Source organism: Octopus bimaculoides, chromosome 3 (genome assembly GCF_046866305.1).
Source record: "Octopus bimaculoides isolate indiv1 chromosome 3, ASM4686630v1, whole genome shotgun sequence".
NCBI lineage: Eukaryota > Metazoa > Mollusca > Cephalopoda > Octopoda > Octopodidae > Octopus > Octopus bimaculoides.
In genome coordinates, this window is record NC_142930.1 from 31,650,146 (window position 1) to 31,664,669 (window position 14,524).

Genomic DNA, 14,524 nt, shown 5'->3' on the forward strand with positions numbered 1-14,524 from the left:
GGCAGAAAAGATAACCAAATTGAATAGTATCAATGCTTCATCTAAATATTTAAGCACATTATTTGAATTTTTAGGCAGATGTCACCATTTTGATAGGTAATTATTAAAATTTTAGAAACCCATCACACCACCAGATTTGTTATATTTGGAGAGGAATAATAAATGTGTTAATTCACCTATAATCTACATTCTACAAACTTTTAAATGTAGCCATGCCTTCCAAGAAATCTTCTAGTAATATAAACTATTACAACTATTATAGAACTTCCTGTATCACCCCAATATAACCGTTTCATACCCTCTTTTGAGATCACCTACCTAGTTCTATGCTAAACAACTATTAAATTACTGGTAAAATTTATAAATGTCAATTATAAGTATTAATATTCCATGTATTTTGCAATTCTACTAGTGTAAGGGAAATAATTAAATAGACTAGTTATTAATAATTTTCCTTACATTATATTTTACATGAAAGGAAGAAGCTGCACATGAAGACTTCGAGCTATATTGCCATGTGAGTATACAGGATTGCATTAAGATCCCTTTGGAATTTTAATACTTCTGGGAGTTGTCATGTAACTAATTAGTGAGACTATATCTGAAGACTATTAATCAATACACACATATATATATTGTAAGCTAAAAAACTTTACTGTTACTCTGAGTTTAGTACTTGTGATCTTTGGACAAAGATTAAGTGTGAAACTCAGAGTATTGTTTAGTGTAGTTTTCAAATTCCAATGAATAAACATGAAACAAGACTTGTATAAATCACTGATAATAACTGAAACAAATTCTCAAAAGACTGGAAAACAGTAAGTTTTCTCAATATGTACACATATCATCATTTTAATGTCCACTTTTTCATGTTTGCAACAGTCAATATTTTCCCTAGTCCTTCATACATGAATAACACACACACATATTTAGATGTCTAGAAATATTGAAGACCATAATAGTATGGGATCAGATGTAGAATTGCAGAATTTTTTCTGTTTTCTGCTGACAATTATTTACTTGTACACATATTAATTTATGAATAAGATATACATGAACACTTTCTACAATATGTTGCTGAATTGACTTCCAAAAACACAAACATAAGACTGTACATTTTCTATATATTTTCTACAACACAAATTACCTAATTGGCATCCTTAAAATGCATTATGTGCACCTTACTTTTTATTAATCTTTTATAGAATTAGTGCTGTAATTTTAACTACAAGCCAAAATCATGTGCTCTTTCATTACTATTAAATTATTGTACCAATAAGATTGGAAGGAATATATTTTTTTAGCATATGAGAAGTATAGGAAAAATCATATACAATTCATTATGGCTCTTTCTCTGAACATTCTTATAATTTCTTACAACTCTACGGGTGTATAAGTGTAGTAGAAAAGTAAATGTAATAGATGAATAAATGGAGGAGACAGGCATCAAAATAATAATAATAATACCACAGATTTGCTTGTCAGTTGCTTGACCTTAACCAGTTGAGCATGTCCCTTAATAGATGATGTTATGTGCATCTCTGATCACGAGCTGAAGTAGTGGGTGGGGAGCATCATAACCATGTGTTGAGAGGAATTCTTTGGGGTTTGAATAATTCACCTCTGGAAACATGGGTGTTTTGTTCATCATCCTTAAACAAATCTTATTCAGGGACCTTTTGAGCGGGATGGGCTGCTTAACCTGAAAAAATTCTAACTGGGCCCCACTTGCAAGGTCATGCGCTATTTATCTTGATATAAGGTCACCATGTTGCGTACATGTGGTTGTGATGCATGTGCCTGGTGTACCTTTATCAGACGGGTAGTAATGATGGCTATATTGGGCTTTGTATAATTGTACCCCAGAGTCACTTTGATGGCATGCACTGCTCCCTCACTCAATAACAATAATAATAAACGTCTACTGAATGTAACTGATATAAACATTTTATGAAAGTGAAGATATTATCGTTTTTTTGTATGTACATGGTGTATTATTAGTAATTTGCTCCTCACAATTTTCCTAATATTGCAGTTTAAATATATAACTTCAGTATAGTTACTATTTAAATACCTGCAAACACAGACACATATGTCTGTGCGTATGTGTACATCTATATGTATCTATGTATGCATGTTATATATATATATATATATATATATATGTGTGTGCACATACATACACACATCATCATCATTTTAACATCCACATTTACATGCTTGTATGGGTTGGACAGAATCCTTTTGTCAAGTCTCATTTCTTTTCCAGGCAAGGGAATATTTTCCAGAACATGGAAGATTGGAAATAAATGACATTACTTGTAGGATGGTAACACTTATTTACAGCTATTGTTTTTTATCAAGACAAAGAGACTCTCATCCTCCACCTATATAAATACACACACACACACACACACACACACACATACACATAACAGGCTTCTTTTAGCTACTACATCCACTCAAAAGGCTTTGATCAGCCCGTGGCTATAGAAAAAAATACTTGCCCAAGGTACCATGTAGTGGATCTGAACTTGAAAACACATACACATACTGAAGATAGTCGCATTTATTGATTCCATAAAATACTTATTAACATGAGATAACTATGGAGAACAATCCTACAACTACAAAGTCACCTACAAAAGATCATGCAAGTTGCCTGAATTCTGAATTTATATTGTTCAGTTTGTGGTTACATTCAGAATGGAAAGGACTCAATCTGGATTACAAGAATGTGCATTTTGTGTATTTGTGTGTATAGCCACACATATGTACACGCTTATGTATTATTTATATGTATATAGGGGGAAAGAGATAGATAGATAGACACAGAGAGAGAGAGATAGAGAGAGAGAAAGAGAGGTCATGCAAAATATCAGTGACTATTCATGAAAGATAAAAGGAAAGTATCTCTAAAACAAAAGTAGCAGATGAAGATGTGGCAGTAAAATAAGCTAAATATTGAACCAGATAGAAGAAAAACTAAAAGAAACAAAACAAACAAGCAAGCCTTCAAGCACAAACGTTGCACTTTTGAAAACCCACCTCTTGGTCTTTTCCATCTTTTCTTAAAGAACATAAATCTATGACCTATATGTGCACAAAAAGATTCTCTCATTTAGTGAAGCACACAAGGAGGTGACAAATAAATACATTTCACAAAGGATTCAAACAAGACAATGAGAATTAAAAGAAAAAATGGAATCCAGATTAAAAAAAAGGGGTATATTCTCCCTAGCCCCAATATCACCTTCCCAAAATTAAACATACATAGGATGTTTTTAAAGTTGGTTATTTATGTTTGAGAGAGAGAGAGAGAGAGGTAGTTCCTCTGCATTTTATATACCCCTTATAATCCTTCTAGACTAGTGAGAACATGGATAAAAGGATAACATTAATGTAGTTTATACTTGTTATAAAGTGTTTCAGAACTGTGATTAGAGAAGAGAAGGAAGTTTGGACAGGTAGACGGTTTCAGGGGATTGCAAGCATGTTGAAAGAATAAAATTTAGTATGGTGACTGGGAGATGAGAAGCAATGCATATAAAAAGGACAGGAATAATCAAACTCACTCCCCATTGAGTTCATTATTTATTTCAGACTAATTAAAATTTTGGGTTTCTTTCTTTCACGTTGCAGTTATTGACCTGGCACAGTAATTTTAATTAATTAAAATTTCTTTATTTCTATATGAAATATGATGGTCCTTACTTCACTATTATGAAGAGAGGTGACAAGGTCACAACTTTCTGATTGGTGTGTAGATTATTTAGTGGATCAAAGTTTATATATCAGCAGGATGGGTTTCTTTTTGAATACAACCCAGAATATCAATATATGAATATATATATATATGTTCAGAAGTTGCCCTGATCCATATGTAAAATAATATTCTAGTGCATGGCTTTTTTTATTAATAGCTAGTGAATGCCGAAGTACATTTAGATCTTTAAGAGAAAATCTAGCCTTTTGTGATTGATGAAGACTTGGTTATGTAAGGTACAGAGTGTACCAATGCAAGGTCATCAATGGATGAAAGCTTTTGAACTCTCTAAAAAAACAAAACTGTATTTTGGAAAGATGTAAAATACAAATGGTTTTTTTTCTTTGAAAATATAAACAAACATATAAATTTAAGCAGTAATGGTGAGAATAAAGTATAGATAGATAGATAGATAGTTAGTTAGAGAGAGGGAGAGAGAGATAGATAGATAGATAGATAGATAGATAGAGAGAGAGAGAGAGAGAGAGAGAGAGAGAGAGAGAGTGTGGGTATAATTTGTGTCCAGGTTTGGGGCTAGCAAAAATTTGATTCAGATTTTCATTGTTGGAAGTTTATTTCTAGTGGAAAGATATATATATATATATATATATATATATATATATATATATATAGGTATTAGTCAGAGATGCCTATGAATGTAGGTTCAAATGTTAGGGAAAGTTCTTTAACAAATGTTCCAAAGTCCTAAGCATTAGAAAACAGAAGGTATGCTTTGTGTGATCCTGTTTTGTTTTACTACTTGTTGCAATTTCAATTCAGTTATATTGCTAATTCTCTCACAAGAGGTGAGCATCTCAACTTTTAGGCCTTCTCCCTGCTGGCATCAATGGAGTTAATCACCTACTGATGTTGATTAAGAAATGAAATATTTAAAAGCCTGTTATGCAATATTTCACTTTCAGTGGTTAGTGAAAAAAACAAAATGTAGTAAAGGTCATTTGGAAATGGGAGTAAATGGATGCTGAGAAAGAAATGCAAGAATGAGAAAGCTATATTTTTTGGTGAAGGAGCATAGAGATATCAAGTTTAAAGCACGAACAACCTTTAGGTTTGGTCAGAATTTGATAATGAACCTCTAAGAAATCTACAATTATTTATTGAATCCTTATCATAAATTTATTATCTCTCATTCTTATATTTGATTTTCTCATTTTTGAATTATGGTATGTATGCATAAGGGAAGTTCAGTGAAGAATTTATTGCAGAAAACATGGGAAGGCTGTTGTAATGCTTGGAACAAAATCCAAGAGGTTGGAGAAGAATAATGTGGTTGATGTTTGGTACAAAGAAGAGATATAATGAAAATAAGTTAAAGCTGATAGTAAATAAAACATAAAAGTGCCTACATAATATCAAACATCTTAAACATTACTTAAAAATTAATATAATATAGGGTCGATCATATGGAGGTGGGGTTTGTGATAACATTCCCAATAAACTCAACTAATATGAGATTTATTTAAGATAATATGAAAACAGTTACTTAAAAATATTATTTTATCAATGCAAATAAATATTTTAAAGTTTTATGTGAATTAATTTCTCTTACTTGAAGATTTATACTACCAAAGATAATTTAGGAGGGACTCTTAACACCATAATTAATAATTGGATAAAATGAGAAAACATTTGAGAAAATGTAGTCATTTATATCTGAGGTCCATTTTTTCCTTTAATGAACAAATAATTAAGACAGTTTTAATGAAGCAACAAAATCAGAGATCAGTTTGACGAAACACAGCTGAAACATGTAGTAGTTGTTATATTGACAATTACATAAGCTTGGTAAGAATAGTTGAAATGTCAGACCTAAAAGATCAGTTAATATTATTGAGTTGTGGTATAGAGGAGAGATGGAGTGATACAAAGACAAAACCAAATGTCTTAATGCATTAGAGTTGTACATTCAAACATACTGTTCACAACAGAGGTGCACAATGTACAAGAGGGCAAAATACTTTAACTCAGACACTCATTGACCAGGTAAAGGAATACTTTTCATAGGCATAGTTACATATTATATGTATTAATATAAGCACATGTGCTTCAATTTAAATTACAAGCATAAATGCAGATCCTCGTGAGAAGACAGAATTTCAGAAAATTCGTAAATCAGTTTTATGAATGTTAAGTGGGTCGTTATTTGGAAGGGAATTTTATTTAAAATTTTAATAAGAAAAGGTAATATAAAAAACTATTCTAATAAATCATAATCAAAATAACTTTGTGTTTATGCTGTGCTTTAGAGACTGGGATAATATAAAAAAAAGGCTACAGCACTAATGTAAATAAATAGCTATCAAATCCAGTTTAATTTCATCTTCAAATGATTTGAAGAGAGTGCAGCAGATATATGGCAAGTATACATGTATATTTTATTATGAGTAATATAATATAAAGGATAGAAGATAGGGTTTTATTAAACCATGTACTCTTGTTACAATTATGAATAACTGAAAGGTGTGTTTACTTTTGGAGATTTTATAAAGGCCATACTTATGTTAATTCAGTCTCCTTTAGTTTGTATATATATAAAAAAATCTATTGAGAAGACAGATATTAGATTAAAAACGATTCAGAAAAAACATTTATTAAGAATAAGTAAGAAGAAAAATAAGTTAAAACCAAAATGCAGAGAAATTGAAAAGCAGCATTTTTCAAGTAAGATAACTTGAAAATTTGTTATTAATAAATGTTTAACGAAAGAGTTCTAGTTCTTTCAATCCAATTATATTATGAAATAAAACAAAGTTTTAGAAGCTCAACTGGTTAACAAAATCTTCATTACCAAAATAATACTGCATGTAGTAGTAGAATATTTATTATGAGCAAAGTTGAATTATAAAATAATAAAAAATAAATTTTAGTAAAAGATCCGCACTTTGGATAATATACAGAACATTAGGAAAAAAAAAGTGAATATACCTGGACTGAGGTAGGGGTATTTTTGATTAGCTGCAGGTATAGATTGATCTCGTGGATCAGTTGACATATATTTAGTTCCAGGAGGGACTCCAGCTACAGCCATAGCCTGGGTGAGAAAAAAGAAAGAAGAAAGAAAAAAGACGAAATAATTAGATCATTTGTCTGGTCTGACTGAGTAGTCCAAGGTACAGTAATATATTTTTCAGAAGTAACAGGTGTTCTATATGTGTCCAAAAGTTATGAGTTAATAAGTTAGTGAATCTATTTACTTGAAATCCATAACCTATTATTAGAAACTACTCATCATAATTTACCTCATCACCAGCATCATCATTTAATTTCCACTTTTCCATGCTTGCATGGGTCAGATGGAATTTGTGGATGCAAATTTTCTACACCCAGATGTTATTCCTCTCACCAACCTTCACCTGTTGCTAAGCGAGATATTTCCCATGGTCAGACATATTTTTCACAGAAGTCCGGAAACAAATATCATTTGTATGATGGTGATGCTCATTTACAACCATCATGTGATCTCAAGACAAGGACACACACACACACACACACACATGCAACATGCCTTTACCAGTTTCTGCCTACCAAGTCCACTCACAGGGCTTTGGTTGGCCCAGAGCCATAGTACAAGACACTTGCCCAAGATACTGTGCAGTGGGACTGAAACTAAGACCACATGGTTTGGAAGCAAGCTTCTTAAATACTCAGCCAAGCTTGTACCTATTTTACTATAATTTATTAAATATGCTTGTAACACTTCATGTTCATTGACAGTTAGACCTGCTAGTTACAAATAACTATTTTCTCTTTCTGCTTATCCTATTAATTCTGCAATAGTCTCTACTTTCTTCAATCAATTAATTGCTTAGCTGCTCCACTAATGCCACTTGATATGTATACTTTCCTCTCTTATCCAGCCCACCATGTTATACACAGCAGACCTTGCACAAATCCCTTTTACATGCATCTTTCTTCCCTGAGTGTTAATTCCCTCATTCCTACACTGACTACAATTGTATTGATTTCATCAGTCTTGAAAGGCTTAGAACTATACCTTCCTTTTGACAAAGCTAAAACAAAAGAAATTAGAAACTCAGTCCTCAATCACACAAAAAAAGGCTGTGATGCCGAGACCTGTGTAGTCCGTGATATTGTTGACCAGGATTTTCTTTGTTTGCCTCTTCTCTAAATTCATTGTGTGCCTAGAAAATTTGTTTTTTTACAAGGAGTTGAGGTAAGACAAGTATTTGTACCACTGCTGCAAGGCAAAACAAGTATTTGTACCACTGCTGTATCCAACCTACTTGGTGGTTTACTGCTTGTCAAAGCTTTTTGTCTAGAGCAGTGTACAAGAAGCATAACACCTTTTGAAGAACTTTAGTTTAAATACCTGAATAGAAAAATAAAAATCACCAAGTACTTGTCCAGTTTGAGCTCCATAGGAAAACTGATGGAATTACTTCATCATATGATGTTTAGCTTTGTCATGACAGATGAGGCCAGACTAGGTCTTGCCTTTGATTTCTTCATTGGAGCTGCTATTTTTGCTCAGAGGGGATCTAAAGTATTGAAAATTGTTCACTTACTTTTAATTTACTAATAAAGTTTACTGTAATTCAAAAGTAAGGAGTATATTTTATAGGATGATATCAAATTTACACTATAATAATATTTAGCTCTCTCCCTTTAATACTTATGAACCACCATTGGTAATTAGCTTATCAAACTAAGATCATTTTTAATTTAATAGACATAATGCAAATGCAGTCTTGCAGCAAGGTGTATAAAATATCTCTCCTAAGTTTCACAAGCATTTTGTATGAATTGTTGACTCTTAATTCCCAAATTTCAGAATTAATTAAAACATTTAAGATTTCATTATTATCATCATTGAACATCTGTCCTCCTTGCTTTGCTGGCATGTGTTGAATGGTTTGACATGGGCTGGAAAACCAGAGGATTGCACCAAACTTCACTATCTGTTTTGGCATGGTCTTTATGGCTGGATACCTTTCCTAATGCAACACGAAATACTTCAAGTCTTTGGTATTCACTGTGCAGAATATTGGCAAATTTTTTCTTATCTGCTTCCCCTCTCACTAAATAAACCTGTTGCTTAGCTTCCCTTCTGGCAGTCTGATACAATTCCCTGCTACCACTGTTCTTCCAGTCCTTCCAAGCCTGGTTCTTTTCCCTAATGATCCTGTCAACAACATTGTTCCACCACCATGTTACCTTGGGATGAGAAGGGACTTTGCACCATCCACAGATATGGTCAGTGGCCCTCAGCAGGTTGTCTTGTAGAAACCTCCAGTTGTCTTCTACATCGTGTGAAGCTATATCCCCTTCTATTTTGTCAAAAGCTTCGAGTAATAAGTCTCTAAATCTCTGTCCATTTGCAAGATCTTTAAGCTTCCAGACCCTTTTCCTCCATGCTGGTCGTCCTCTGGGCAACCACTTAGCCCTGATCCTGAAGTCACTAACTACTAGTCTATGTTGTGGGATACATTCTTCGCCTGGGAAAGTTTTGGCATTTATAAGTAGCCATCTTTCCCTTTTCCTGGTGAAGATGTAGTCAATTTAGCAGCTATCTTTCCCTTTTCCTGGCGAGGATGTAGTCAATTTATATATATACATACATACAGGGGCTGGACAAAATAATGGAAACACCTAGCATTATAGCATCGTAATTTTGAAATATCTATAAAACCGTCAAAAGCTTGTTTACCTTTATGTTTTTTGATTTATTATTAGTGTTGCTTAATAGGTTTTGATAAAATTGCTGTTTCTTTTCAGATATCATCAGAAAAAAGGTAATTAAAATTCATTAAAATGACAGCTATATCAGACTTTCAAAGAGGTCAAATTGTTGGTGCTCATATGGCAGATGCTAGCATAATGAAAACAGCTGAAATGTTTGGTGTATCAAGAAGTACTGTCTCAAAAGTAATGACAGTCTTTGAGAAAGAGGGAAAAACCTCCTCGTTGAAACAAAACTCCGGAAGAAAACCAAAACTTTCAGATAGGGACTGTCAGACTCTTATGTGAATTGTTAGAAAGGATCACAAAAGTAAAGCTCCTAAAATTACTGCAGAGCTTAATGACCACCTTGAGAATCCAGTTTCCACAAAAAAATTTCGCTGGGAGCTGCACAAAGCCGGATTTCACAGGAGGGCTGCAACCAGAAAACCACTACTTTCAAAAACAAACATTGCAAAGCATTTAGTATGGAGTAAAAACCTACAGAATTGGTCCCTAGAGCAGTGGAAGAATATTATTTTCTCAGATGAGTCATCCTTTACCTTATTTCTGACCACTGGCCAAGTATAAGTGTGGAGACAGCCAAAAGAAGCATTTGACCCAGACTGCCTTCTTCCAACTGTCAAACATGGAGGAGGATCTGTGATGACCTGGGGGGCTATATCTTGGAAATCCGCCAGCCCAATGGTTTCCCTTCATGGCGGAATTAATACTCAAAACTATTTAAGCCTTTTATCTAATCAGATTCATCCTATGGTTGCGGAACAGTTTCCGGAGGGAAATGCAATCTTTCAGGATGATAATGCACCAATTCACACAGCTAAAGTTATTACTGAATGGCTCAAAGACATTCTAGTGAAGTTGAACATCATATCTGGCCACTACAGTCCTCAGATCTCAATATTATTGAACAATTATTTTGCATTTTAGAAAAACAAGTAAGGAGTCGATATCCTCCACCATTATCACTACAAGAACTGGAGACTGTTTTAGCTGAAGAATGGACAAAAATTCCTTTGGAAACAATTCAAACTTTGTATGAGTCCATACCTCATAGAATTCAAGCTGTAATTACTGCTAAAGGTGGTCCTGCCCCATATTAAAATAAATTTGTTTAAAATTTTAATGTGTTTCCATTACTTTATCCAACCCCTGTATATACATACTGGCTAAAAATCTTTGTAACTCTTTTTCTCTAATAAAAAAAATCTCTGTACATTGATCACTGCAGGTTTGAAAGGACTATGCTATACTGTTGTTGTTGGCACTCCGTCGCTTACGACATTGAGGATTCCAGTTGATCCGATCAATGGAACAGCCTGCTCGTGAAATTAACGTGCAAGTGGCTGAGCACTCCCCAGACACGTGTACCCTTCACGTAGTTCTCGGGGATATTTAGCGTGACACAGTGTGACAAGGCTGACCCTTTGAATTACAAGCACAACAGAAACAGGAAGTAAGAGTGAGAGAAAGAGTACAGCAGGGTTCGTCACCATCCCCTGCTGGAGCCTCGTGGAGCTTTAGGTGTTTTCGCTCAATAAACACTCACAACGCCCGGTCTGGGAATCAAAACCGCAATCCTATGACCGCGAGTCCGCTGCCCTAACCACTGGGCCATTGCGCCTCCACATGCTATACTGACATGGTCTGATAAAACAAAAACATGTTGATAGTTGTCACCTTCTCTACTAACAAAGATTGTATTTTCCTCTTAAGCATAAAAATTCAACTTTTAGGGAAATTAAATTTCTTGAAATTAACTTCCCCTTCTTTGTAAGTCTTTAACAATTACCATTAGGCTTTTCCTTCAACTAAGAGACAAATTCCGATACATTAGTTTTTAAAAAAAATTCATTGTATATATCATTTAATACATCTTCACCTAAATGAATTAACTTGTCATACATTGTTTGAAGATATATATATTTCTCATAAACATGGCAGTCCTATGAAAACAATTTGATAGCCATAATTATTTTGGTTTACCATTTATCAAAGGAGTTGAATTTACAAATAAATCTGAAATACAAACCAGACACACATGCACACACTATTTGCAAATTTTGATATATAAGAAAAAATGTGCTAAAGATTTTCTTACCTGTCTCTGGGCTAATTTTAAGGGTTGTGCAATCTTTTTAACTAAGGGGTTTTCATCGCTGCCCTGTTTACCTATACACGATAGTTTGATAGAAGCACCTCTCTTACTGACTTTTCTGGAAGCTGGAGGGGGAGAAGGTGGTGTTTGTTCTCTTTCATAATCACTGTCTTCTTGGGGAAGACTAAAAAATAGAAAAGCAATGAGAATATATGATAGTAAATGTTATAATATATAACAGTGATTTCTCTAGTAAAGTTATAAATTCTATCTGAATGATATCTGAGTATATTAAAAAGAAAGAAAAATAGATGATAAATGAAAACAATAGGTTATTTTTTTCAAACAACAATTTTTAAAAAATAATTTATGGAGTGCACACAGAACAGCAAGTATCCGAACTATACCATATTTATTCATTTTTAATACATTCTGACAAATTTGAATGTGAATGTCTAATTGCTGTTTTATGTCATTGGTGCCTTAAAGCTTTAGAAAATTACAAAGAGTTGAAAACAGTTCCCAGATTATGAATTTAAGTCACATCTGACTTGAGTTAAGATAATGTCTACCTCTTATCAGCAAAAGAAAGTCAGACAATTCATATCCTGCTTTTGGCAATGCATTGTATCCACAGCTAGGTCACTTATCTGATACTAAGACTAGACTAACTAGCAGCAAATAGGCGTCATAAGGTCATATAATTCAAAACTTGATGTCACATGTAACTTATTATAAGAAATGATTGTTTTGTTAACAGACCTGATCAAATCCTAACATGTATATAGTTCGGCAAGGGACAGGTTCTTCAACCAAGGTGTCTTGCTCAAGATACAATATTTTAAAATTAATTCCTTAAATGGAGCCTTTATAATTCAATACGTTATAGGACTTATTTTATCTCTTACTAAATATAAAGTGGTTGATTGTGTAATAAAGATTTTTTTAAGTTGACAGAAGTGGAGCAATTTCCAGAGAAAAGTATAATTGAATTTACCCAATACATGTTTGGTGTTTATTTTATTGATCCTACATGGATAAAAGACAAAAGTCTCTCTTACCAAGATTTGATCTTAGATGCCCTGTTATTTCTGCTTGTTCATTAGCTTTATGAACTGTTTGATCTGTATTGATCAGTACTAAGTGACGAAACCATAACATATAATTGCCAACCAAGTGTAGCATCCTATACAGGACAGTGTTACTGACGTTGATTATTTAGCAATAGGAACTGTTGGGAGTGGAGTTTGCTGCTACAACAAACTGTGTCTCACTTCCATGTCCAAGATGTCTTACCTTTTGGAGTATTTTGATTTCTCTGTGTATATGACATGTGTGCAGTCATTGATGCAAATGTGCGTTACTTTATTTTCTTTGTTGTTTGTTGTAATTTGCTGCAGAGAAATTGGGGCCCAAGTAGAAGTGGTATAATCTGTGATGGATCTAACATATTGTTTGTAACACACTTTATTGTTTATATAGATAAAATATGGTACTGTGAGTGCTAGTTTACTTTCTTTACTATACCTTCTAAATGAGCTGTGATGGTTGTAGATGTGTATAATTCCAAGGATTTTTGTCTGTGTGTGTTATATTTGATATTCTTTGCTGTTTCTGCTAAGAAGGAAGTTGAATTTGGTAGATACTACTTTTAATCTGTTTGGAACCAGGTTTCTAGGTGATTGGTGCAGAATTGGGGAAGCTGTGTTTGAGAAACCATAGGAGGATATGACTCATATCATTGGTGGGGGTGTAAGGAAGATTGACTAGGAACAAGTTAAAAAAAAAGTGAGTGACAAGGTGGATTTATTTTGGAACTCAGGATATTGCAAATTCTAAATGAGTTGGTGCTGACCTGATAATTTGCTAGACTGTATGTTTGCATTACCTCTCAAGGTATTAAGTATTGATTAGTAAAAAAATGAGTAGTTGGGAATGGAGTGAGATGTTTTGCTGATATTGATAGCAGTAAAAATGGTGTGTACTGAGAGTATTTTGTTGTTGAAACTGTCAGGTATTCCTTGATCATAATAAATGGTAAAAAACCAACCAGTATGGAGAAAGCTTATCAAGTAATGCCAAAGCCATAATCAGTCATAGTCATGACAACTAACAGCAAATATGGTTGTTTGGCAGTTCAGAATTATGATCAAAAGCATTTCAGCCATAACCATTCCTTATTTTTGTACATCTAGGACAAAACTGGCCCATATATACCTTCTTTTTTGAGATAGTAGTTGTCATGGCCAAAGCCAAAGCCATCTGACTGGTACTCATGCCAGTGGCACATAAAAAGCACCGTTTCAGTATTGGGTGTCATGGAGGCAGTGACAAGTGGCTGAGACCTTTAGCAATATACTGTGCTTATGAAGACCTGTCAAGCCAAGTGAGATCATAGTCGTGGCTGATGCTGGTGTCATGTCAATGGCACCAGTGCCAGTGGCATGTAATAGGCACCCACTAAACTCCTGAAGTCGTTGGCATTAGGAAGGGCATCTAGCTATAGAAACCATGCCAAATTGGACTGGAACCTGATGCAGCTCCCTGGCTTGCCAGTTTTCAGTAAAACTGTCCAAACCATGCCAGCATAGAAAGCGGATGTTTGATGATGATGATAATTTGAAGGAATTTGTTTGCTTTCTTTAGCGGGTTGAATGATTGTGTATCAATTCCCTAGTTGGTTTGTATTGTGGTTTTAAATTACTACACTGGAAAGTAAAATGTGATATCAATACTGTATCTTCCAAGATTTTAATGATGTTTATAGAGAAGAGATGGGTGTATGGAATGATGTTCTGTTTGGACTTTTGTTAGATTTTATCAATAAAACTGTAATTATTCTTGATTTTAGTTCTGACGCTATTGTGTCTTCTCAGTGTTATCTGTTCTATTTTGAATCAGGATGAGTTGTGTTTCTTGTATTCTTCCATGATGGTACT

The 14,524-nt window shown here is 33.8% G+C and overlaps 1 protein-coding gene across 2 annotated transcripts in view; it reads right to left on the reverse strand.

Annotated features, from left to right (window-relative positions):
• Nucleotides 1-14,524, reverse strand: part of LOC106872359 (muscle calcium channel subunit alpha-1-like) — a 437,934-nt gene that overhangs the window by 27,615 nt on the left and 395,795 nt on the right. Inside the window, exons 44-46 of one of the 2 annotated variants that reach the window (XM_089348768.1) lie at nucleotides 11,589-11,769; nucleotides 6,713-6,818; nucleotides 3,049-3,093 (exon numbers count right to left, since the gene is read on the reverse strand). In XM_089348768.1, coding sequence (XP_089204894.1) covers nucleotides 3,049-3,093; nucleotides 6,713-6,818; nucleotides 11,589-11,769 — 332 coding nt within the window. The remainder of the gene's footprint in view (nucleotides 1-3,048; nucleotides 3,094-6,712; nucleotides 6,819-11,588; nucleotides 11,770-14,524) is intronic. The other variant, XM_089348769.1, reaches the window with a different exon arrangement.